This window comes from Triturus cristatus, chromosome 6 (assembly GCF_964204655.1).
Source record: "Triturus cristatus chromosome 6, aTriCri1.1, whole genome shotgun sequence".
Taxonomy (NCBI): Eukaryota; Metazoa; Chordata; class Amphibia; order Caudata; family Salamandridae; genus Triturus; species Triturus cristatus.
The window spans coordinates 1,795,328,428-1,795,353,352 of record NC_140589.1 but is presented as its reverse complement, the minus strand read 5'-3'; the positions used below and the strand labels follow the sequence as shown (position 1 = coordinate 1,795,353,352).

Below are 24,925 nucleotides of genomic sequence, written 5' to 3'. Positions count from 1 at the left end.
CGGTGCTATAAGGAGGAGAGAACCACCAACTACTCCTAATCTGCAGCCAAGGCTGCAACCAGAAACAATACAAACAATCCTTAGCACACGTCAATAATACATAAAGTCCAGTTCAATCAGTAGAGTTCACAAGATAGAGTACAAGTCCATAATCAACATTAGACAGCAGGTTCTTCTTGATATTCTTCACTCTTTAATCCATATGATGATTCATTATTTTTGGTAACTATTTCACGTAGCTGGTCCAAACTTCCAACGTACAAAGCCCAAAGCCAACACGTGTTTTGTCGATTTTACTTTTTAGTACTTGCGACTTTTTCAAGGCTGAAAAGATACAAAGTCATGAAGTTGGCAAGAGTAATACGTTCCAAAATGGTAGCAAGGTGTGCAATGCAGCAGAACAGTAATTCAAAAGTAGCCACAGGGTCCGTGTACAGATCAAAAATAAGTATTCAGCATGATAAGTAAGTCCTTTCTTCTATTCAAAAGTCTGCCACAGCACGACCGGTAATCTTGAGTGCGAGAAAGACAGGCTTTACTCTATCTTGTGAACTCTACTGATTGAACTGGACTTTATTTATTATTGACGTGTGCTAAGGATTGTTTGTATACATCAATGTAGTGACATACAAATTGAGCATGGAGATTCCGTCATCTTGGAAGTTCTGTCTCTTTCCCCAAATAATTGTTCAGATTTGTCAGATATGAGGTCTCCCAGCAATAGATTTGTTTGCATCAGTTTGAAACTCTCTTCTTCATCGATTTTGTTCAAAAGCAAAAGAGACCAAGTCTTTGACCATTAATGCCCCCTTACACCCATAGCCAGTCTCCTCTATACCTTCCCTCTGTTTCCTTTGATCCTCCGATATCTTGTCAGAATGAGGAGAGAGGGTGATCTTGATTGCTTCAGTTTGGCATACTCTTCTTAGTTTCATATACCAATAACAATGAAGACAGAACAAGAATGGCTTCCATTGATTGTGCTGGCCCCTTTAGTTCTCCCTCTTCTCCAGACCGAAGTATTAAAAAGTTTCAGGGTGATTGCCTAAGAGAATAAAATGGCAGGGTCGAGCATAAAGAGGATGTCTGATTCAGTAGATAGTTCTGTTCAGGCTTCGAGGAGACCTTCAACTTTGTGCTTCTATTCTAAGCACTGGTCAACTTTTAGGAAGCGGTGCTCTGCTAGGCAGCTACTTCCACACTCCATGGGTGTAGCACAGACTCTGAACATTCTTCAGGGTGGCGTCTCACTTGGGAAAAGAGTTTCAATCTTAAATATACATATGGAAGCAGTAATGGCCTTCAGAGCTTCCCAGGGTAATCTGAAGGATGACCAGGGGTTGATGTAGAGTCTATTCAAGGTTTTTTTAACATCTGTCTCTGAGTACCCCTTCTCTTTCCAACTTGCAAGCTCTCAATTATTCTACACCCCTGAGAGGCCCTTCTGTTGTGCCCCTTCAGTCTATCAGCATCAGAATCCCAACCCTAAAGGTGCTCTTTTGAGTAGTCATCATATAAGCAAAGAGATTAGGTGAGCTAGGCTAACTCTTTTATCAACCTTCTCCTTTAGGAAATTCGAGAACAATATTTTGCTTTGTCCTGGACAGTCACTGATCCCTAAAATTAACTCTCCTTTCCATCTTCAGCAGGAGTTTATTCTCCTGCTGTTATATCCCATTCCAGAAACAGCAAAGGAAATTAGCCTTCACTCCTTGCACATAAAAAGAGCAGTTCTTGCCTATCTCAAAAGTGTAGAAGAGTTTAGGCTATCTTCATCATTTGTTTATCAATTTTGGCCCAGCCGAAAGACAGTTAAAGTCTTCTGTTCTATCTTTCAGCTGGTGTATTTGTCCTCTAATTTCCTTAGCATACAAGGAATCAGGTGTTCCATTACTACTAGGAGCCCAGGATAGATTAACCTGGGTATGTCAGCATATCTGGTGAGTGGTGAGGGGACATCCTTGACTGAAATTTTCAGAGCAGCCACTTGGGCTCTTTCCGCAGCTTTTATTGGACATTAGAGGATAATAGAATCTCCATAGACGGTGGGGGAATTTGTTTGAAAGTTCTTTTTCTGTGACATGAACATGAAAATTATTATCTGAATATATGCTGGTTTCTTTTAGCAGGGGTGTACGTTTGTCCTGGTATGAATTAACTTAGGTATGTCTCACATAGTTATTAATTCGTTGAACCTGTTCAGTCCAATTGTACTTTTTTGTGCTCGATACAGTGACATTTTAACTCAGCATGAAAAATGCGTTTAATCTCAATGTCTGCTTGTTAAGGTTTTTATTAACCGTACAATAAACATTCTTCTTCTATTATCCAATATGTGTCTGCTCTCGCAGAGGGAAGCAGCCTCACTGGCCTGTAGCATCCTTCCATTAGTGCATCAACATAGTGAGGGCCAATACATGCTTCCCTATCCTACTTTTGATCACAGTACTTACCTAGGTGACTCATACCCTAGTTAGAGAATCACAAGGGGATTCTCCTGGCTGTAGAAGCGTATGGATCAGTGTTTTGTAGTTCACTGCAGTGTTGATGAATCTTTTGTGAGAATGCCCTGTCTTCCCTTCTAATGTTTTAGAATAAGACACTTTTAACAGACTGCTGTGACCTCTTCTCTGCAACTCTTACCACTCTGGCTGTGTCTATAAAAAGGGTCTAATGGTACATCTATAAATGCAAGAAAGGTAGGGGACTGTCCAGGTTCTCACACACACTCATAGCATTGGCATTTCTGCTTGATGACCCAGAGGTCTTGCTCTCCTACCGGCTGGGTCTGGTGGCTCAGTGGACTGATGCATCCACTGTAGGGACCTGTGTTCGACCTCATGGTCACAGGTTCAAATCCCAGTGGATCCACTCAGCCTATTGTCCATGTGAGGTTGATAAAATGAGTACTTTTGTCTAACAATAAACATCTGTTATTCAGCGCCTTGATACCCTTGGGTGATATGTGCGCTTTACAAATACATGTGTTATGCCCCATTCTGGAATAGGATCCGAATCAATCTACAAGAGCATCAGCATATCAGGTCACATAAGGTGACCATCTTCCAGCAGCTCATGAAGGACCTTGTGTCCTACTAGGTTTAGCCCAGCCTTTCTAGGCAGAGAGCGTTCCCAGAATAAAGTTTACCTTGATGGCTGAATCAGCAGGCTGCCTGGAAGCCTTTTATATCTCAGGCAAACTGCACCAGACTAACTACTCAAATACTCAATCCACGTTCCCAATCCCAGGCTGTTCTGTTTATGTCAGAAGTCGATTAATTTCTTTATCTGCGATCATATGGTTTGGTGTGAAAAAGAACGATTGGTTGGAAAGTTACCCTAGCAATTGCCCATTGTTAGACAATTTGCCAGCATTCCTCTGTTCACCTTTTGTGTGTTTTGAATAGAACATGAATAAATTACCATAGAAGTAAAGCTTTTGAAAATACATTTATGTGATATGTTAGGATTAGAGTACATGCTGTACATTTATAGCATACTCCACATCTGTCGGTCCCGGATGGATCTCTGCTTTGTAAGTCTCGTCACCCTAGTTCTGTGCTGCTTTGTGTGATGACATGAGGTCAGCCTGATAGCTAAGCTGTCTAAGGCAGAGCTAAAAATGTGCACTGCTGTTGAATAACAATTGTACCAGAATAAAGATTCCTGCCATATATGTGCTTGCCCTTTCTTTCTTTAGCTTCTTGTGGTTTGTACGGAAGGTATTACTCAGTTTTGGTTTTAGTACCATTGTGACCTATATTTGAGATTCAAATGAATTGTTTGCTAATCATTTATAAACTATGAGGCATTTAGTTTCAATACCCCAACTACATAAAACACAATGTGCATTATATTTCATTGCAGGTATGGAGCAAAGAAATTGCAGCGAATGCTAAAAATGTTGCTGCGAAATGCATTTTCAAACACAGTTCTGATGAGGAACGTATAATTGACGGTAAGTCCTAAATTATTACTCCGTACGGCATATTCTTATTTTTATTGCACTTAAAATTTTAACAGAACTCTGCACGCCATAGTAGCTTCTTCTAAGCGCTTTGGATAATTACTGCCACAAGGTTTTCTAAGAGGTCCGGAGAGAAGAGAAAACAAAGAGAATCATGTTGTTATATATTTTCCTATGGGATGATGATTCTGTTTTGAGGTTTTTCTTCAATGTTGACCTGCCCAGTAGCACAGAAAATATAGTGTTAAAGTAGAGAAGGCCATAGTATGGGATCCCAATGTACACAATGAGTGGATATGCAATGGGCCTAACCAAACTTTGATGGAGGTACCTTTGGGCTCAGTTCAGCTACACCTACAGATTCAAAATACACGAGTCATCAGCCAAAATGGCGGTAGAAAATGGGGGTGTGACATAGTGAATGGGACTACAGTAAATCCAGAAAGTCTCAAAGTTACCTATGCAAGGATTGTATAGACTCTCAAAGTCCTCAAAAACTGCCAGTGTAGTTCGGATAGTACATGAAAGAAGTGTTCCAGTTGTAAACTTTAAAGAAAAGTAATTGATAAAGAAGCTCTGTTTTGATGGAGTACCTGGTGATCTAGACTCAAAATATCCCTCAATGAGACAGATGAAAGGGTTATTCTGAACCCTATTTTACACTCTATAACTGATATGTTTCATCCACCACTCATAGAACAAGTAAAGAATGTAAAAGGAGACTCCCAATGCTTACCAAAAAAAAGAAACTATATAAAATCTGTGAAAATGAAAAATGGTAACAGCAAACTCAAAAGGATGAATTTGAGTTTCAATCGATGAGCTACTCCCAGGAAATGTTTCTCTTTCACTAATGTTCTATATTAAGTGCCAGAAAAGGGCAACAGTTTGATAATTGCAGTTTGGATGACCTCAAAAGGGGGTCTCTCACTGCATTACTGTTTTCGGCTATATAAAAAATGTGCAAAGGCAAATATCCCCTTAGTAGACATAATCTATTTGAATTATTCACAAAATGATTTATCTAATTGTTAGATATAGCTTTATTGCCTTAGATAAAGGAATCAGTTAACGCCTCAACTACAAAGGTACATTTTAACCTAGAACTGACTGAAACTGTTATCCTAAGGTTATGCTTCTCTAAGAATTTTCGGCTTGGTGATGTATCTGCCTTCTGAGACTGAAGTTGATGTTAATTAAACTCATATTATAGAAAGGCATTGTTCTGTCCCTTAACCGTAATGTCCTAAAGAACAATCCAGTCATTACTTTTTTCCTCCAATTTAGGTGAAAACTGGTCTGGGGTTCCTTATGTCACATTCAGAGGGTACCTGGCTTGGAAGTTCAGCTGGACTGCTGATTTGCATTGGCCGGGTTATCTCTGAGGTAACATGTCCCCAGACACTAAATTCTGATCCAACTAGACGCTATCCTAATCAATGTTTAGTAAATTTGCTAAAGCAAGGCAGGATACATATAGACACACAGACATAACTATCAGCAACAGGAGGAGCAGTACAAATATGCCCTGCAGAGGTCTTCACTCCAATTTTCCATATTCCACAAGAGAGCTAGTATACACACAGCCCTGTGGTCTTACGTTGGACCACCAGGCTGTGTGTAACTTGCTGACATCATTCTATCAACATGTATTGCTTCAATAAAGAAGCATTCCATTGACCTCCAGACGTTTGCACCCTAATTCTCTAAAGACAGAGGTCTATATAAGGCATTTATCTACTCTCTCCAGTTATGGACGAACACCGCTCAGGAACTCTGATTGGTTCAGATCCAATTACAATAATATAATTTGAAGATCAGAGCGATCATGTGTACTGATATGCAGGTCTAAAAAGTACCAAGTACCTTAAATGACAGATAAAGACCTCAGTATGACATATTGCAGTTCAAATTATAGAAAAGGGACTGGCATGTAACTTTAGTCCTGGTGTATATCCTTAACTCGTAGTCACAGCTATGTTGTATCAACCGTTACAACATATCTGAGGCTGCTGGGATATTTTCATACTGAAGATGCCTCAGGCACAAGTCCTTGTTCATGCAGATTGGCAGGCAGCCACGCTTCTTGAGTAGCAGCCAAAGCAACTTGAACAGTTGCCAAAGTACCAGTGTAAAACCTCAGAAAGAAACATATGCATGCTGAGTTAATCTGACTTCTGCGTGTGAGGAGCAATGAAGTGTGGTTATAATTTCTGAACTACTTCTTGTTCTAAGTATTCACTTCCATTATTATTTTAACCACGCTCCTTCGTAGGTTAGTAGAGCACACTTCACACACACACACACACACACACACACACACACACACACACACACACACACACACACACGCATACACGCACGCACACACACACGCACACACACACATTAGCACAAGATTAAAACTTAGATTGTATTTGTTTGGTGATAGGGCAAGCTTTGCCATAACATGAACAATTTAATTAGTGGTGCACACACATTGTGCTCATAAAGATCAAAATGGATGTCGCCTTGGTGATGCAGCAATCTTGGAAAAGCCTAGTTTCATTATGGCAATTGAACAGACTGAGATTGACATAAAGGTCTCTAACACTGTTGCTATCTGGTTGCCAGACATTAAAAAAAAGGGTGGAGGGTTGATTAGAATGAATATCTACCCGCACCTGTTTTGAGGGGGAAAACTACATTGCTTAATAAACAGTTTGAAGGACAACCTGGCAACAAATTAAGCTCTCTTTTCCTTCAATGCTGTTGCTGTTGGGGGTGGGGAGGAAAGGACTGGAATGTAGGATTAATAGAGTAAACTGAAATAGATATTAGGGTTGAGGCTATGAAGGATTCCTTTTTTCTTCCACTTTTTTGGCTTTTATATAAATCATATTATATAGGATACATTTTGATGCAGTTGTGGAAGGAGTTTCATCTTTGTGTTTTTAATGGCTGCTTTGAATCTAATAGACCAGCAGATCATATATTTGTAGCTGTAGTACTTACTGCCTAATTGATTTCCATGCTAATATCTATGAGGACTTTATCAACTTTAGGGATTGTAAACTCCTACCATAGACACAAGTGGCTATTTCACCATCTTTATTGCTTGATGGTAGTAAACTGCTCTTAAGTAGTAGCAGTTTTGTAGATAAGCAGCTGTCAAAGAAGGGAAGATACAATGTACAGCCAAAAATTATAGCAACAATCATCAGATTGCTCCTGATAACAAATTTGATTTTAAAACTGATGATTAAATTCTGAATGTGTTAATTATTGATGAATTATGTTTTGGTCAACTAAGCCATTTTGATCCATCCAGGCTTGTTGAAGACTGTCTGAAATGTAAACACTTTCTGCAAACACCTCTTCATGACTGGCAAAGAGAACATTCTGACAAGCATCCCTCAATGTAGGAATACAAATAATGTTAATTATATCATTGGAATTTAATAGAGGATGTGATTCAGTAGCCTGTTGAGGGTTTTTGTTTACTGATTGCACAAGGTACTTTGAATGTTTTAACCACCCCTGACTCTGATATCCCAGAAAGTATCTGGGTTGATAATGTAGCTAAGCCTTTTGCAGGAAATATGCCTGATGGTTCAACAGTGCTACAAGAGGTTGTATGTCAGAATTTCATAGTCACACATACTGACCTACAAACTGTAGAATATTGACTACCACTTTGTCATTAAGGTAGGTATGTAAAGATCATTAGAGATTTACTATTCTTAACTCCACATCTATCTTCTTTAAAGATGCATATATCTTTATTGAATGTAGATGTGAAGTTAAGAATACTAATTGCATTAATGACTTAGTGGTAGCTGGTATTCTGTAGTTGACATTTTTGTAGGGTGATATGAATAACTTAGTATTCTGGTAGTACAACAACCCACATCTGGATGATAATTTATTAAAACATTTGACAAATGATATAACAAAAAATAATGAAGTTTCTCAAATCTAGTTATGCTTCTAACGCAAACTGAATAATCAGCATTGTGATACAGTATCTTCAAAGTTAGTGGGATTGTTGTTCCTTTATTTAAGTCCATTGTGACTGCTTAGCTCCACCTTGGAGGGTTTGCATTATAAGACCTCTATTTAAAATAAAAGGAAGTTGTAAGTCATAATAAAAAAATTCAGGCCACATCTTGTTTACAGTCTTGGAGTATGTTTCCTGCTCCTTCAGGGGACAGATTCAAGCTTTCTGCGCCTGCTTCTGTACTTTCCTCTTGATGGTGCACATAACTTCTTGAAGTCAAAAGGTGAATTCTTATGCCTGTTTTCAGACAGCCAGCTCACGTTTAGAAGTAGTGACAGGTAAGGACCAACCAAGTAACCCCCTAGATTCAAAGCCAGCTTCCTTAAATGTGCAGTCACTCCGGTGTCCTTGGTGAACGTAGACAACCCATATTATCCCCTGTAATCTTTTTCTGCCTGGACATCTGCAAAGCAGTCTGTGTCCTTTTTTGTCAGAGCTGGACATATGAAGAGGCAGGTGAACAGGCAGAACACCCTTTTTGAAAACGTTTTTTGCAGTGGCCTTGTCCTTTGCCACATTTTAATGTTCATGAGTCTATATATTGATCTACTGAAATGAAAGGGAGTTCCTATCAGACACAAAAATGGTATACAATGGCTGATACAGGGAGGGGTCACAGGAGAAAGAACTGCAGAAGGAAATGCAGGAAAGGGGACCTGCCTATTTGATACCTGTTGCCTCTGTCCAGCCCAACCCACTTTTTATGAAGAAAAGACTGATATCAACACTGAATCTGCTGTTAGGTGTGATCCAGCAGAAGTGGTGTAAATGTTACATTCATTCACAATGTCCTCATTACACCATAAACTAAATTTAGATTATTTACTATACCAGAGAGTTTGGGACTATAGAAAGTCTATAACCACTCACAAACATAAGGTCCTCCGATAGATCCTTGTATGAGGTAATAGGGACTCAGATAATTAGAGACAGATGCTATTACCTTCATGAGTACCTGTAATGAAGAAAATGCCTAACTAACAACAATAGTCAAAAATATGTATCATGTCAATAGTACATTTCAAAATAAAGACAAACTCTGTATACTTATCTAGGTACTTTTATCTAAATCATCAAAATATGAATGCTCAATACACAAAACAATGTAAGATTGTCATTTCAAATGTTACAGGTAAAATCACAATAAGAGATACAGTTCATGGTAAATACATCATAAAATCAATAGCTAGCATGAGAGGAGAGAAAGAGAGACACAATATATATATATTGCAATATCAATATGCAATTCAAGATTCATATGAACCTAGGATCAGTGAGCCAATGCACAGTGAGCAATAGTCAGAAAAAGCCAACCCTTCGGCCGAAAAGGTATAGCTTGAGCAACATCACCAGCCAATGAAGTGCAACATATCAGGATAGTTCAGTTCAGGGGAAATTCAAAGTTTGGACTGACAGTATGTCTCGCACAGGATTGCAAGGATATAGCCAGCCAGAGGAGCATTGAGAGTGCAGCAGCAATAAGATCTCCCACTTGTGCTTTTCCCACGGAATAATCTATACCCCAAGATGCTCAGAATTTCAATCTCCAACAGTTTTTTTTTCACAGTTTACACAATTCTACTGGTTAGGATCCATGAAGTGATCATTATCCAGCCTAAATAATCCTTATGTTCAAGAATGTTTTTATTGATACGAGTAAAGGTGTCTGTACATAGTACATAGTCTTAACCCCTTCAGTGCCCGCCCCTTTCCCCGCCCAGTGCCGGCCGTTGCATTAGCGGGCGGGGTCTATGACGAGCTGGACTCGTCATGGGCACAGCGCCACCGCGGCCCATGACGAGTCCAGCTCGTCATGGGCACTGAAGGGGACACATATCATTACATTAGAAGACTGCTACAATCAATTTACATGAATCGGACTTACTAATCAAAAATAAAAAGAACAAATCAATATAAGTAAAACATGATTATCAATAGACTATAGAAATTCTTAGGAACATTTGCGGGAGTCAAGGAGGTTTAAGAACTTCTTGCTGAGATGGCTGTAGCTGGGAACAACGTTTGGCACTTACATCGAGAAATATTGTAACGGGCGACCACAAATCTAAACATTTTGTTGCCATGTGTATAGGGTATACAAAGGAGGTTTCTAGCCTATGATTATGGCAAACAGCATACCACCAGGCCTTATAACACATTTTTGTGGAGTCTTTCCAATTTATGGTAATTTGCTGAAGAGCAACCGCTAATAACAAATCAATAATTTTGACATTGAGCGTAACATTTTCCCAAATAGATGAGAGACTTCCTAAGAAGATAAGAATAAAGCAAAGAGGAAATTTAGTTTAAAAAACCAGGTTCATTTGGGACCATACTTGTTTCCAGAAGTTATGAACAGATGGACAGGAGAATAATATATGAAATAAATCAGCATTAGAGGATGAACACGTCTAGCAAGTATCTGGTACAGTCGTAAACCTTTTACTCAAAGCACTCGGTGTTAGCAAAAGTTTATTGTATATGAAAAACAATGTTTGCGTTATGTTAGCTGCTCTGGAAGCATCTTGATCCATATGTTCTTCCATTGAGACAATGGCCAAGATGTCATAAAATCAAGTTCCCATGCCTCTTCTATTTTAGATTTCTGCCTGACAATATCGTTACCTTGTAAGTAGCTGTATATGGTGGAAGCTTTGTATATGTTTTTTTAACAAAGTGTGAAGTTGTGAAGAGGTGTCCAAAGTGATAGGAATATCAGGTGTAGTAGGCAGTTGGATGTATGTATCCATCACAGCTTTCTTGAGTAGATTATATTTATGATTAAATGAGGCGGGCAAATTAAATAATTGGCTGAGTGAAGAAAAGGGTAAAAAGTCTGATTGTGAGAATAACTGCTGGACCCATAGTATTCCCTTTTGTCTCCAGGTCTTCCAGCAGAAGGGCTTATTCCGAATAAGCAAGTTTTTATTGTGCCAAATTGTTGAATTAAGGAAGGAATTTTTAGTATTGTGAGTAGAAGGATAAATTGACTCAAGAAGTTTGGAGGTCAATTTAATTATGGGAATGGAGAGGGCCTGTGGTTTATGTGAGAAGGAAAGATACTCATGAAAGGAAAAGGGAGATAAAAAAAGATGCTCAATTGAGGTCCATAAAGGGCAATCTACTGTGGAATCAAGCAACCAAAGAGAAGCCTGACACAAAAGAAATGCTTTCTGATATGCCTGAAAGTTGGGAAAATTAACTCCACCTTCTGTTTTAGGGCGTGTTAGTTTTAGCATGGACATTCGGGGCTTCTTATTGTTCCATAGAAAAGAAGAAAGGATGGAGGTAACTTTCTTATATAGTTTAGCGGGAATGGGGACTAGAATATTAGAAATAGTATATAAAACTATGAGCGATAGCATCATTTTTATAGTGTCTAAACGGCCCCACCGGGACAAGTAAAGGGGATGCCATATAGTGGTTAGGTCTGAGATCTTTTGAATGCATTTGTTCATGCATTATGCTACTGTTTCTGAGATTGAAGAAGTGATGTGTAATCCTAGATATTTAATATGATTAGGACTCCATGTAAAATTGGAGGCGCTAAAATCTGATTTAAAAGTGTATTTGGGTAAGGGCAAAATCTCACATTTGTCATTATTCAGTTTGTAGCCATAAATAAGGGAGTATGACTTCACTTCAGCTAAGAAGGCAGGAATTGAGTCATCTGGTTTTGGCATAAAAAGCAGAATATCATCGGCGTATGCTGTAATTTTAATATGGGAATTTAATGTTTGGAAACCATGTAAATTTGGTTTTTGACATCATTTAGAAAGAAAAGGTACCAAAGCCAAATTGAATAGGAAGGAAGAAAGAGGGCATCCTTGACGCACACCTCTGCCTAAATCTAATAGTGCGGAGATCAAACCATTGGTGCAAACTGCAGCGCGAGGGTTAGAATAAAGGAGAGATATTAAGGATATAAATTTAGGGCCCAAACTGAACCACCTGAGGGTATGAAACAAATAAGTCCATTCAACTCTATCAAATGCTTTTTCTGCGTCTAATGGTATTGCCGCAAGGGGTTGTTTTAGGTGGGAAGATTTAGATAAAACGTTAAAAAAAGTTGGGAATTATCTGTTATGACTCGTCCCTTAACAAAGCCAGATTGTTCTTTTCCCAACAATTTTGGAAAATAGGAATCTAATCGTATAGCCAGCATATTGGAAAAGATTTTGTAGTCAATGTTAACCAGGGATATAGGCCTGTAATTTTTACAATATTTAGAATCTTTGCATTCCTTGGGAATAAGGCAAAGATGCGCTTCTGAAAAAGAGCCAGAGGAGCTATTTAAGGAGCAAAAGGAGTCAATTAGGGAGTGTATTTTGGGCAATAAGAGTTTGGAGAAATGGAGATAAAATTTGACGGTAAAACCATTCGGGCCCGGTGCTTTATCTTTTTTAAGGTGTTGAAGAGCCTTTAAGAGTTCTTGTTGTGTTAGGTCTGACTCCAAAGAAGACAAATCCAGAGGAGTAAGTTGGGGTTTTTGGATGTTAGAAAAGAAATGCGACAGGGAGTGGTCTGTGGGTTGTGTTTCGAATTTATATAATGATTTGTAAAAGAGAGAGAATTCATTCAAAATTTCAGTATCTTTAAATTTTAAATCGGAGTTCTCATCATAGATAGATTTTTAATTTGTTGTGGCTAACTTTTAAATAGTTGGGCAGTATTTTTCCTGCTTTATTTTTACCCCAATAAAATTTTGCACTACGTTTTAACAAGTATAATGAGGCATCATCTCTCGATTTCTTGTTGAATTGCAATTTGGCATTTATAAGAGCTGCTAAACAATCTTTCGAGTGAGAAGTGTAATAAGAGTGCTCCAGTCTATTAATGTCATGAAGAAGATCATTGGCAAGTTTACGCACATTTTTTCATTTCTTGGCTACAAAACCAATAATGAAGTCCCTTGCTGAGGCTTTAAAAACATCCCATATAATTGAGAACGGCATGGATTGTGTTTGATTTGTTTCAAAATACTCATTAAAAAAAGTGGTGAAGGATGCTGTAAATTCTGGATTTAAAAGGGGAGCATTATTAAAACACCACTTTCTAGGAACAGTCATTTTAGGTAAGGTGTCAAGGCGAATTGAGACAGGGGAATGGTCTGAAAGTAAAATGGGACCAATTTCTGCATACGAGAGAGTTTGCAAAATGTTATGAGAGACAAAAATATAATCAATTCTTGACTGAGTTTGGTGGGCTGGGGAGTACAAAGTGTACTCTCTAGTGGACGAATTGCATAGACCCCAAACATCAAGAAGTTTATGCTGAACTATAGTATGAACAAAAGATTTATGAGGTTTATTGGGGACAAAAGAAAATTTGGAATTCCTGTCAATAAATGGGTCAAAAATCTGATTACAGTCACCAGCTAATATAAAATTATCTTCAATGCAATGCATAATTTGCTTGGCCATTGTAACCCAAAAAGAGGGTTCGCCACACGTAGGGGCATAGACATTGAGGAAAGAGACTGGAACACCCCTTAGTGACAATTTAACATTGAGCAATCTACCATCATCATCTGGCTCCTGCGACATGAGTGTAATTGGAAGTGATTTACGACACAGTATCATTACTCCATTACGTTTACCATCTCCCTGAGAGAAGAAAACTTCCCCTACCCAACCTCTCTTTAATTGTAATGATTTGACATCTGTAAGATGGGTTTCTTGCAAAAATACTATATCCGCATGTAATTTACCTAAATGAGTTAAAACTCTCTGTCTTTTGATGGGAGAGTTTAATCCCCTAACGTTCCATGAAATCAGTTTTAATGACATAAATTATCAAAATCAAATTGATCTGGGAATACCAAGCAAAAATCCAATTCATGAACACAACAATAGATAATGTAAAAGGAAAATAGAAGGAAGTGAATGGTTGATTCAATCCCATGACAGAATAAAATGGAAAAATCAGATAGCTGAAGCCGGGAGTGAAAGTCGAGTATAGCAGTACAAAAGAAGATAAGTAAAGTAGAGAACTGGTAAAAGGATAGAGAGACAATGATATTTAGAGTTGGAGTGACAAGTAGAGATGTGAGAATGAGACACCAAAATAGAGAAGAGTAAGAAAATGCAAGGCAAAAAAAAACCAAAAGACAAAACGAATAACATACCTGCAAAAAGGGAACATGGATGTGGGGATGGGTGGATCCACTTGGAACAGACGAGACGTCTAATGAGGACTGGACTGAACTGGGGGAGGATCATGCCATAACGTAAACAAAACTGTGGAAGCAAAAAGTAGAATATTTAAAACTAGTTTATAGATTGAGCGATGAACATGAGAAGAACAACACCAAGTAACATAAACTAGGATTATCAAAGATAACACTGAACTGTAAATGTATTAAAGGTAAGTAACCGCATAAAACCTGCATTCAAAGACAAAATGGCATCTTATATATAAATATTAGGACAGTCAAGTAATGTGTGAAGAGGAAGATCTTAAAGAATAAATTTGATCCGTCTTGTGCTAGTTGATGAAACTTTGCAAACGTACTGGACTTTCATATGTTGTTGTTCTGTTGTTATAAGTGACTTTAAATATACATGGATGAAAAAGACCGTATCTGGCTCCCAGGAGCGGAGGTCGGGTCTCATGTCGAGGAAGGCTTTACTTCTGGCTGCAGTAACTTTTGAATAATCTTGTGCAAAGAATAATGTGGAATCAGACCAAGATATTTGTTGAATGGCTTTAGCGGCTGCCAGCACTTTCAACAAATCACTCCAGAAAGTAAAGGATAATTCCTCTTGGTCGTTGTGGAAATGAAGCATTGGTGGAAACACGACCCAGTCTGTGGGCGCGTTGTATATTTAGTGTGGTGTCTTCCGGCAAATGTAGAATCTTGGGAAGGAAGGACTTGAAGAAAGTAATGGAGTCCGTACCTTCAGCCCCTTCTGCCAGGCCAGAAATGTGCATATTGTATCTCCTATTACAATTTTCAAGGTCTTTGACATGCTTATGGAGTGTGGAAACTTGAGAGTGTAAGAAAGTAACACTCTTGGTGGTGTCATTAAAGGAGGAAACATTTTGCTCTACTACTGTGAGTCTCGTATCAAGCTATGACCAATTATCTGAAAGGATTTGCAGTTTGGAGTTGGTTTCTTCAACCAAGGGTCTGAGGGCTCTTATTTCCTGTAGTAAGAGCTCCAAAGAAACAGGAGAAGCCTGTTTGGATGGTGAAGGGGGATCCTTTTTCAAGCGTTTAACGTTTGACTTCCCTGGTGTTGGTAGTGTGGAGTCCATTCTTATGTTGCTGCTTTCTATATCCAGAAATCCTGAATTTTCCAGTTTGGAGAGCTCTGAGAAAACCGTTGAGTTCTTGACAAAAACGCATTTTGACTTTGATGCAATAAAGAGAGACCCCTTTGTTCTGTCCATCCACTCATAGGGTGAGTGAAATAGAGAAAGACTTGAAGGCGGGTTCAAAACTTAATGGTGCAAGAGCTAGCAGTTGAAGAAATAGGGTCAGCTTAAAAGTAAACACAATAAGACAAAACGATATTTCCAAGATGAATTATTAGGTATATTACAGTCCAGGAGGTAATTGGAGACTCTTTACATCAAGAACCACAATAGCCGCTTTTGCAAAGTGGAATTTTATACTTCTTGGTGCGTCTTCATCCTCATATTAAATATATATTCACTGAAAAAACCATAGGTTTCAGGGGTGTTATAGTTAGCTGGACATTTCCCTCGTACAAAACCATTGAAATTCCCCCGTTATAGTTAGTTCAGCTAACTACAACTCGCGTGCCCGCAATCCACTGCTGATGACGTCACATATTACATCACTGATGACATGGTCAGTGACATCACTCATGACATCACTGATAACATCTCAAGTGTGGGACCCCCTAAGCAGGTCTAGAGGGTCAGAGTATTTCTACCCTGCCCCCTTTATATGTTTTAAACACTTATTCCACAGACTTCTTCAGCCTCGCTTCAACCGAGGCACAAAATGGCTGCCAACAGTTCCTGGTTTCAAATGTTGACAACCACTTGACAGCCAATTAGCATGCAGCGCGTGATTGGGAGGGTACATGCAGGGTGCGCTCACAGTGCGCATAGGGTGCACGGATCCTCCGAGGCCATAGAGATATATGTACTTTTAACTGTAATTTTCTCAGGAACTACTCAACAGATTAACACCATTTAAGCAAAAGGCACGAGTCTGAACTGCCAAATTTGGTGTAATTCCGTTCAGCAGTTCGGGCTGTAGCTGCGGCTAAAGGTCCTATGGGAAAATGCATGGGGAAAACGCGTTTTGGGACCCCCTTTTTTCTCGGACCCCGCTTGATGAATCACCCTGAGACTTTCAGGATAGGAGCGGACTGGGGCTGGCCAAAAGTTTGGAAAATTTCGAGAAGATTCGTCAACCGGCGCCAGACTTATTGGGAATAGAATAGAATGTTGCGGATTTCCTATGGAAAATAGGTCCTAACTATAACTACCTACTGGCGACTGCCAGTAGGTAATATAGCTCTTAAAACATGACGCAGAGGCAGGGAAGTAGTGAATGTAAGAGATGTGCCTCAATGAAACCTTAAGCAGAGTGAAAAGCACATGAAGCAGGTGCGCTCTTTGTAAGTGCTCAGATGATCATCATATTAAGCGCATTGGTATTCCACAAAATGGCGACCGCAACCGCATCTCTTCAGAACATGTCAAAAGGGGAGGTGAAACTGGGTTGCTGCATCGCTATGCATCCCTACTGGAGGGAGGTGTTGATACTATGCTGTGCAATAATGTCTGGGGCACTCTTTAGAGGAAGTCCATTTTCGCCACTTGTTATGAAAAGTAAGCGCTCGCAAAGCGCTTCAGGTAAACAAAATGGCGGCCGTAATAGCGCGGTTTTGAAGTTGGGCGTATACCTTGAAATGCGGTCATCTATTGTTCCAAAAAGCAGCAGAAAAGCTCACATCCTTGTAAGTATCTTCTCTGACAGGGATTTCTCTGAGCAGCTTCCCGTGTAATGCCTTCTGAGCGTGTTTCCGCCCCGCCAGTCCGGGGAGTTTCACGCCAACGCCGCCATGTTCGCTGGGCGCCTAGCCACGCCCCCCATCCTAATTCATCCTGAACGTCTACAAAATAGTCTTTTGTTCAACTGCAAGATGTCAAGCCACCTTGGAAGTAGGAAACAATTGAAACGTCTCAATATACGCACGCTCCCTTCCACATTGGCTTTAATTCATAGAGAGACATACTCTAACCATAGGAAGGAAACTCTATGGATATGATGTGTACAACTAAAGCTAATAAATCAACAGTTTTTGGAAATAATGAATGACAAACTACATTCCCTCTGAGGCCTACGTTACAAAAAGAAAATAACACTAACCTTCGCAAAGAAATCATAATATCGTAGTTTTTCTAAGAATAAAAAACACTCTCATTAATAATGTATAAGAAAATAGAGAAAATGCACAAGAAAACGATATACTGAAATCATCATTTTATTTAAACTCATAAGTATAGTCTAGTTTTTGAATTATAGGTTTTCACTTTCTTAATATGCAAGAGAAAACATAATCAAACACTTTTTACTTTAAGCATTTTTCATTCTCAGATTTTCAACAATTCTACTTGTAAGACACTTAGTACATTCATTAAGTTTCTCGTTCGTTTCATAATTATTTCTCAAAACACTAGTTTTCAACCCTTCTGCATGCTTTTCATTGCAGCGTTTGATTACTAAATGTGTCGTGTCTTTTCTTGCACGTTTTCACGTTGCACTTTAGAAACTCCCACATTAATAATTTTCTACACTGTTAGATATGTTTATTAAAACACACTTAATGAGTAGACTTGATCAAGAAGAATTATTCTCAAATAATCATGCTCCATCAGGTGAGAGTAGGCCTGATTACCTGCCAAACCCCTTCATCCTGAGTTCTTCTTCTGACCTCCGCATGGTTTACTTCACCCCGTTTATGGTGGGCCCTGAGGGAGAGGTGTTTTATAAATCCATATAAACTCAAAATTAAGAGGATAACTTAATAAAATACAGAAGGGGTCTGATCAGAACTTTGCTGAAAAGTTGGGTACATTTAATTAAGGGTTAACACTGTGGGAAGCCTAGGTGGTTGGAAGGCAAGCTATATCCTAGGCACTTGGGGAAAAAAAGAGCTAATGTATACAACTGAATCAGAAATCCTTAAAATGGAGAATTCCTGTAACACTGCTATGTCAAATCCATTTAGAGATTTAAGGAATGGATACACTGTCTTGAATTACTGGCTCTACAATTGGTTGAGAGAGAGAGAGACCTGCTATCCTCCAGAAACCAAGCATCTGGTGTTTTCATTCATGCACTGTTAGAAAGAAAATTAAATCAGGGAAATCAAGAAATCGAAAATATACAGTTCCTTGAGATTAACACTGTCCTTTAGGAAATGTCCGTGGTTTTATGTACCGGACCCTTCATGCTTGCAGTGAAGTGCACACAGGATGCTGGGGACAGCGAATGAAAATAGGTGGATCTTTTATATTTTAATGTCGAGTGAGAGATCCCAAAAAAGCAGGGAAACATAAAAGTAGCAAGACAAAGAAGTCCGAAAATGTTGGATATCATAAAGAGGAGTTGTTTTATTAGGCAAAGTAGGTCCCACAAAATCAGAGAAGTCCACTGGTCGATAATTACTTCACTGGCTGAGGAGGCTCATTGCAACAGAAAGAGACAGCGCCACATTTGAGGAGGAAATACACACGTGAGGTACGAGGATATTTCTGTATTATTGAGCCAGATGGCGCAATGTCAGCTTTAAAATAAGATGCAATAATATATTGTATTTTTCACGGAGCTGACTTTTGAAACTACTTTGCTCTGTATTCCATCAAATTCTGCTTCTGTACCTAAGTCAATGGTTTCAACAAACAGAGATGGTTGCAGAAGCAACCTTTGCACAGCTGATTCTCGTGGGAGTTGATGTGTAACAAGTCCCCTAAGAACCACACCCACCAAAGATGCTAATGGCTGATGACGCAGCCTGCATATAGGCACTGGAGCATTTTAATACCTAAGATGAGAAAATGTGCAATTCAATTGACTCCATTAATTGCAGGTATGTCAGATGTCTCCGTGGAGCCTGGGTCAAAAATGTCGTTCTGTGCTGACAAGCCAGTGTCTAATGCTTTAAGCCATGTTAAATGCTAGGAACAGGCAGTATCCATAAATAGACCTTGCAGCAATAAAGCAGGGCCTTGAAAAAGCGAAGTGACCAGTGAACACGGGCCCCTGTAACGGCCTGACTTATTAATTGTAAACTGTTAAAAGAGGCCCTATCGAGTACCCTTTGAAGTTGATAGAAATGGTATAATCCACTCAGACCCATTCTATGAATACAATCCAAGCTTTCAGGTAATTGCAAGAAGGCACAGGCTGTGACGTATGAATGCCATTCCTACTGGTTCCTGTTTCAGCCCTATATGGCCGGCCCTACATTGAGCAATGCATTGTTTACATCAATTACATCAAATTTTGAATGTAAAATGTACATTGGTAGTGGTAGTTGAGGTAACTGTGCGTGTTTTTATTAACGCTGTCATGTTTCAGCTACCGCATGTGGGGAGAACTTATACAAGTCAACAAAACCGCAGCCGTGGGAGCATATTATTCAAGCCTGGTTCAACGAGAACAAGAATTTCAAGTATGGCACTGGTGCAATAAACCCAGATAAGATGGTTGGACATTACACCCAGGTATGCAAACCTTGTGCTCTTTATTTGCTTCTCTATTGGAGTAACTTTGATCTGTTCTTTCCTCAGAAATAAATGTAAGCCAGATTGACTATGGACGCGTGCTTAGTATTTCAATGTTTTCAGCAGTTAATATTGGCACTATATTCTGTATTGCTTTAAAAACTCACAATAATACAATACAAAAATACACATAGTTAATTTGTTTTAAAAAAAAATTGCCAGGGACCTCATCAAGATGCCACTGCAGCTTGCACCACTCACTGTCCCCGCCAGTGCCGCCAGTGCCTGTAACAACACAACTATTAACCATCACACTCCTACAGGTGTGCTAATTCAGACTATTCCAGATCTCCAAAGCTAAAATAAGGGCTTGAGCAGCATGTATTAGTCGTTTTGTATATTGAATTAATAAACTACTGGTGTTGTTCTCATCTCCAAATTACACAAACAACACCACCATGTGTCAGGCTGTCATAAGTGCAGATGTTGAAGTGCCAGTGCTGAGCACCTGAAACCACTAGCTCAAATTAAGCACTGCATATAATAGTGTTTAAGGCACACAGTTTCAGAACACAGGGAGAACTCTGTGTATGTCAGTGCATATTATTATGGAACAGCACACCATTTATCATTGGTGTTTCTGATTCATTAAAAGCCTAACAGAGAACCACTCGAGGCTTGTCTGTGGAAGAGGTGTATGTTGAACCAGACTAATAAAAAGTGTGCACAAGATTTGGCTTGACAGTGCCAGTGCTTAATTGGAGCAGGTTGATGGGGTGGGAGCCACCGCCACTTATGTTTCCGTGTCGAACATTTACTGAAAGCGGTAGATGGAAAAAAACGCAAGCCAGAAAGACACAAGAAGAGAAAGATGGAAAAAACTTTGCAAAGGTAGAAAGCAGGATTCTGCAAGAGTGAGATAACAGAACAGGGAGTGTCTGGTGGTGGATTGAAGAGGCATGAAGTGGATTGAAATCTTGCATACTTGGTATTAGGTTTGCCGATGTTTCATTGCACCAGCTGCAGGCCTATGAGCAGAGAAGAGCTCCACCACTGGCCCTCTGGTGCAGATTTACAAGCCCCTTGTGCCACTGGTACGTCACCTTTTGTGTCGTACCGGTGGTGCATTTTCCTGCTCCATATTTACAAGGACGGGAATAGCCACCCTGCGTGACTTTTCTTGTCCTTGTAAATATGGCCCCTTTGCACGCAGCACTTTGCGTGAAAGGGGTGTTCCATGGGTGTTGCTGTGGATGTTACCACGCAACACCCATGGTACAAGACACATTTCCAGAATGACGAGGAATCGTAAATCTGGAAATGCGTGTGAATGCTACGCCACTGCAGGAGAGGCTTAGGGAGGCGCAGTGAGGAGAAATGTAGTAATTTCTCCTCATTTTCTTTTCCTCTTTCTATGTGTGCTGCAGAACCTCTAATGATTGTTTTTTTGTTCAGAAAGGGTTTCCTTCCTGCACATAAACAATCATTGAAACAGTGACGTTTTTCAACTTTTATGTGTGCTATTGCAGCACACATAGAAGTTGAAAAGCCGCATTTCAGATTGTCTTTGTGCAGGAAGGAAACCCTTCCTGAACAAAAGCAATCTCCCCACCACGCAGCCATCCTTGCCCCAATGTGCAAGGGTGCCTGCACCGGCACATGGCAGCAGTTTGTGCGCCAGCGCAGGGGGAAGCACAGAGATTGTAGTAAATATGTCGCATCCCTGTGCTTTGAAAGTGACTCAGGACGGTGCAGCCAAATGGCTTGTGTTTGGCACTGAGTCACTTCCATTGTAAATCTGCCCCTCTAAATCTAAGAAAATTATCATAGAGCAACCGATAGCCAGTACTGTAATCCCGTGTAAAAAGCAGTCTTCTTTGACAAGAATTACTAGATTTATAATCAGAACAAGAAATCTTGTTGACTCACTGCATAATAAATTCCAATCTGAACTTGGGTAAGACAATTACATTTGCTAATAAACATCTATTCAATTGATACATATTTATTGTGGAGATAGTGATGTGGAAGGGAGGCGGGGGGGTTCATTGTTCTCTCGGCCTGCCCTTACGGGCCTTAGGAAATTGGGTTACTGGTTGGGGGGGGGGATTTTCTTCAGGGTGAAACATGAGCAAACTAGGCCTTGGTGGAGTTTGCGAAGTTCTGCTATGCAGAACTCTGCCAAGTGACCCAAAATCTCCGCCACGCTAAGCGGAGTTCCGCCAGCGGGCGGAATAAGAGTAGCCATTCTCCTGTTATAATTGCAATTAGAAAAATGTAGACCTCAAAGCTGGTGCACTTACTTATTTATGTTCATCCTGCAGCGGAGGGATGCCCCCAGGGCCCTGTTGGTGCTGGTACTGCTGGTTGTAAAGGTTCTGCTTCTGGTTCTGGATGGACCTCAGAGAAGCCAAAAGCATTGTTTGCCGAGAGCAGCTGCAGCTCCTCTGAGTAGAGCTGCAGCAGTGTGTGTGGCTAAGCCAGCTCGGGCCCTGCCTGTGCTGCTGTGGGGAAGCCGGAGAAGCTGAGGCTGGGAATACAGCTAGCGGGGTGATCAGGTTGCCCAGCTCATGGTGACCTGCCAAGAAGCCGAAGGCATTGTTGGCAGAGAGAAGTTGCAGCTCCTTTCTATAGAGCTGCGACAGCAGGGGCGGCAGCATGTGAGGCTGGGCTGGTTCGCACCCAGCCCAGGCCATGGTGGGGAAGCCGTAGAAGCTGAGGCTGGAGGCACAGAGGCTAGCCGTAGCCTCTCTGCTGGGTGCTGCTGAAGTCTCCGCGGGAAGGAGAGGCTGGCTCGGCCTGGTGCCTTTCCTCGGCAATGTGGATGAAGTGGCAGCACGACCTGTAGTGGCATAGCCCACTGTGTCAAAAAACTGCCACACCTCCACCATTTTGTACTTGGGGTGACGTGTGAGGCTGTGCAGCTCTTGGTAGTGGCACAGCTCCAAGTCAAGTTGATCTACGCCACCTGCAGCCATGTGTGTCTTGCTCTTCTGAACAGCAGGACTTCTGGTGTCTGTGTCAGTGTGAAGGGTGAGGGCCAGCCTGTGCCGGTAAACTCCGCTATGCAGCGGTGGGACAGTTTTTGCCACACTTCACACTCCAAGCGCAGCGCAGAGTAACAAAAACTCTATGAACTCTGCCAGCAGAGAGGAGTTTACCTTTCACACCTAAATCAAACCGTAAATTCACCTGTGTTAATCCTCTCGTAGCTTGGCACAAAAGCAGTCAGGCTTAACTTACAGGCAATGTGTAAAGTATTTATGCAGCACACAAACAGTAATAAAGTAAAAACACAACACAAACTAATTTCACACTAATGTAGACAAATAGATTAAAATGTAATAAAGAATTTGACAGCAAAAGAACAAAAATACAATCAGAAGAACCAGAGATATGCAACTTTAGAGGTTTAGGGAAAAATAGTGCTTAGCAGCACAAAGCAAATTCAGGCCGCTCATAATAGAGCACGGGCCAGATACAGGGACCAAGTTAGTCCAGCTGGGAAATGAACCTTAAATTCTGGTAATGGAGCATTGTGCTGCACAGCAGCAATCCAGAGGAGCAATGTGAGGTCTACGTTGAGGAAGCACAGTGCAGCAGCAGTTCCCATAAGCTCAGATAGCAGCAGTACAGGCTTGCATCATGGCTGCATCAAGCTGCAACTGTACCGATGAGGTGCTGCGAAGAGCTGCGTCAGGTTTGAGTTACACTACATCAATTCTGGTAGAGACCACAGCTGGGTCCAGGGGCAGAGGTCTGGATGAATGGAGACTTTTCTGTACCAGAGGTTCTGATCAGGAGGCCATCCAACTAGCCCTTGTAGTCATGCTGGTTGCCCTGGGTTCAAAATACTGGCCCAGTCCTTCTGCAGGGCCACTGAGTTGCAGGGCATCAGGGCAATCCTTCTTGAAGCAGAACAGCACAGCTATCCTTCTCCTGAGTCTTCCACAGCTCCAGATGTGTACTGAAGAATTGAGTCTGAGGGTCAACTACTTATACCTGTTGCCCACTTTGAAGTGGAGACGCTTCTAGAGTCCTCCCCTACGGCGGTGACTGGATTTTCTATCCTCCCTACCCTCGACCCAGCTTGTCTAGAGGCACAGAAGAGTAGTGTGAAATACCTTGTGGGTGTGCTAAGGCAGAGTCTTTGTGATGTGCAAGTGTGGTAGGATATCAATCCTTTCCCTCATCCTGACAGAGATAGCCCACCTTTACAACATCCTTTCTCTTGCTATCTGGGAGTAATGCACAAAGACCAACTGCCAGCTACACATAGTCATGTGACCCAGTATACAGGCTGCAGGCACCAAATGATTGGGACATGACAATGTCAACTTTTTAAAAGTGGAATTTTTAGAATTACAACTTAAAATCCAACTTTACCATTGAAGAGAGTTTTAAATTAGAATTTCTATAGACCAAATTCAGCTCCCCTCCACTACCTGCTCCAAATTGAAAGTTATCACTAAATGTAATACCTTTGACCCACCTGTTTATTTGCCGATACAGAACTACTGCTACGCCCCCTTCCATGGCAGGATATTTTAACAAAGAAACAGCGCCAAAGGCAAGCCCTTCTTCGCCCATCCGTGCCCGGATTGTGCCTAAGGTCCATCCCCCTGCTGGTTCTGTTTCAGATTGTACTCCCAGATTCTTTTATACCAGAAATGAACTTTTAGCCCACAATGTCTTAGGTAAGGGCACAGGCAGCATACACTTAGACGTAAACTCTAGGTCTGCTTGCTCCATGTTCTCTTGTAAGGACTGTAAGCTTCATATAGCTAAGGAGGGGAGTGGGAGGAAGAGGTACCTTCAGGACAATTCCTCCCTTGGCACTACTCAGACCTCTAGTTCTAATAAATGGTGTTGGGCCTTAATTAATGCTGGATCCCTGATCAAGCATAAGCTCGAAGTTGCTGACTTGATTGAGTCCCAAGCGCTAGACATCTTGTTCATAACAGTAACCTGGGCCAACCAGTCTTCTGGCCCAGATTTTGTCACCACGACACCCCCAAGCTAGCAATCATTTATCGATCCCACATTAAAGCTGCTTTTCTTCCTGTTCAACTCACACATTGTGAGACTCCTTCAGTATTGAGCTTACTAACTGTAATTCCTTTAATGGGTCACCTGGCCCTAGGCAAATCTTTTTCCAGGACCTCAGCACTATCTTGGAATGTTCTGCTAGTACACCAGACCTT

General features: G+C 40.7%; 1 protein-coding gene across 1 annotated transcript in view; it reads left to right on the top strand.

Moving 5' to 3' along the window:
• Positions 1–24,925, top strand: part of LOC146822021 (cysteine-rich secretory protein 2-like) — a 106,602-nt gene that overhangs the window by 38,100 nt on the left and 43,577 nt on the right. Inside the window, exons 4-5 of the mRNA XM_085613122.1 lie at positions 3,868–3,958; positions 19,576–19,721. Coding sequence (XP_085469248.1) covers positions 3,868–3,958; positions 19,576–19,721 — 237 coding nt within the window. The remainder of the gene's footprint in view (positions 1–3,867; positions 3,959–19,575; positions 19,722–24,925) is intronic.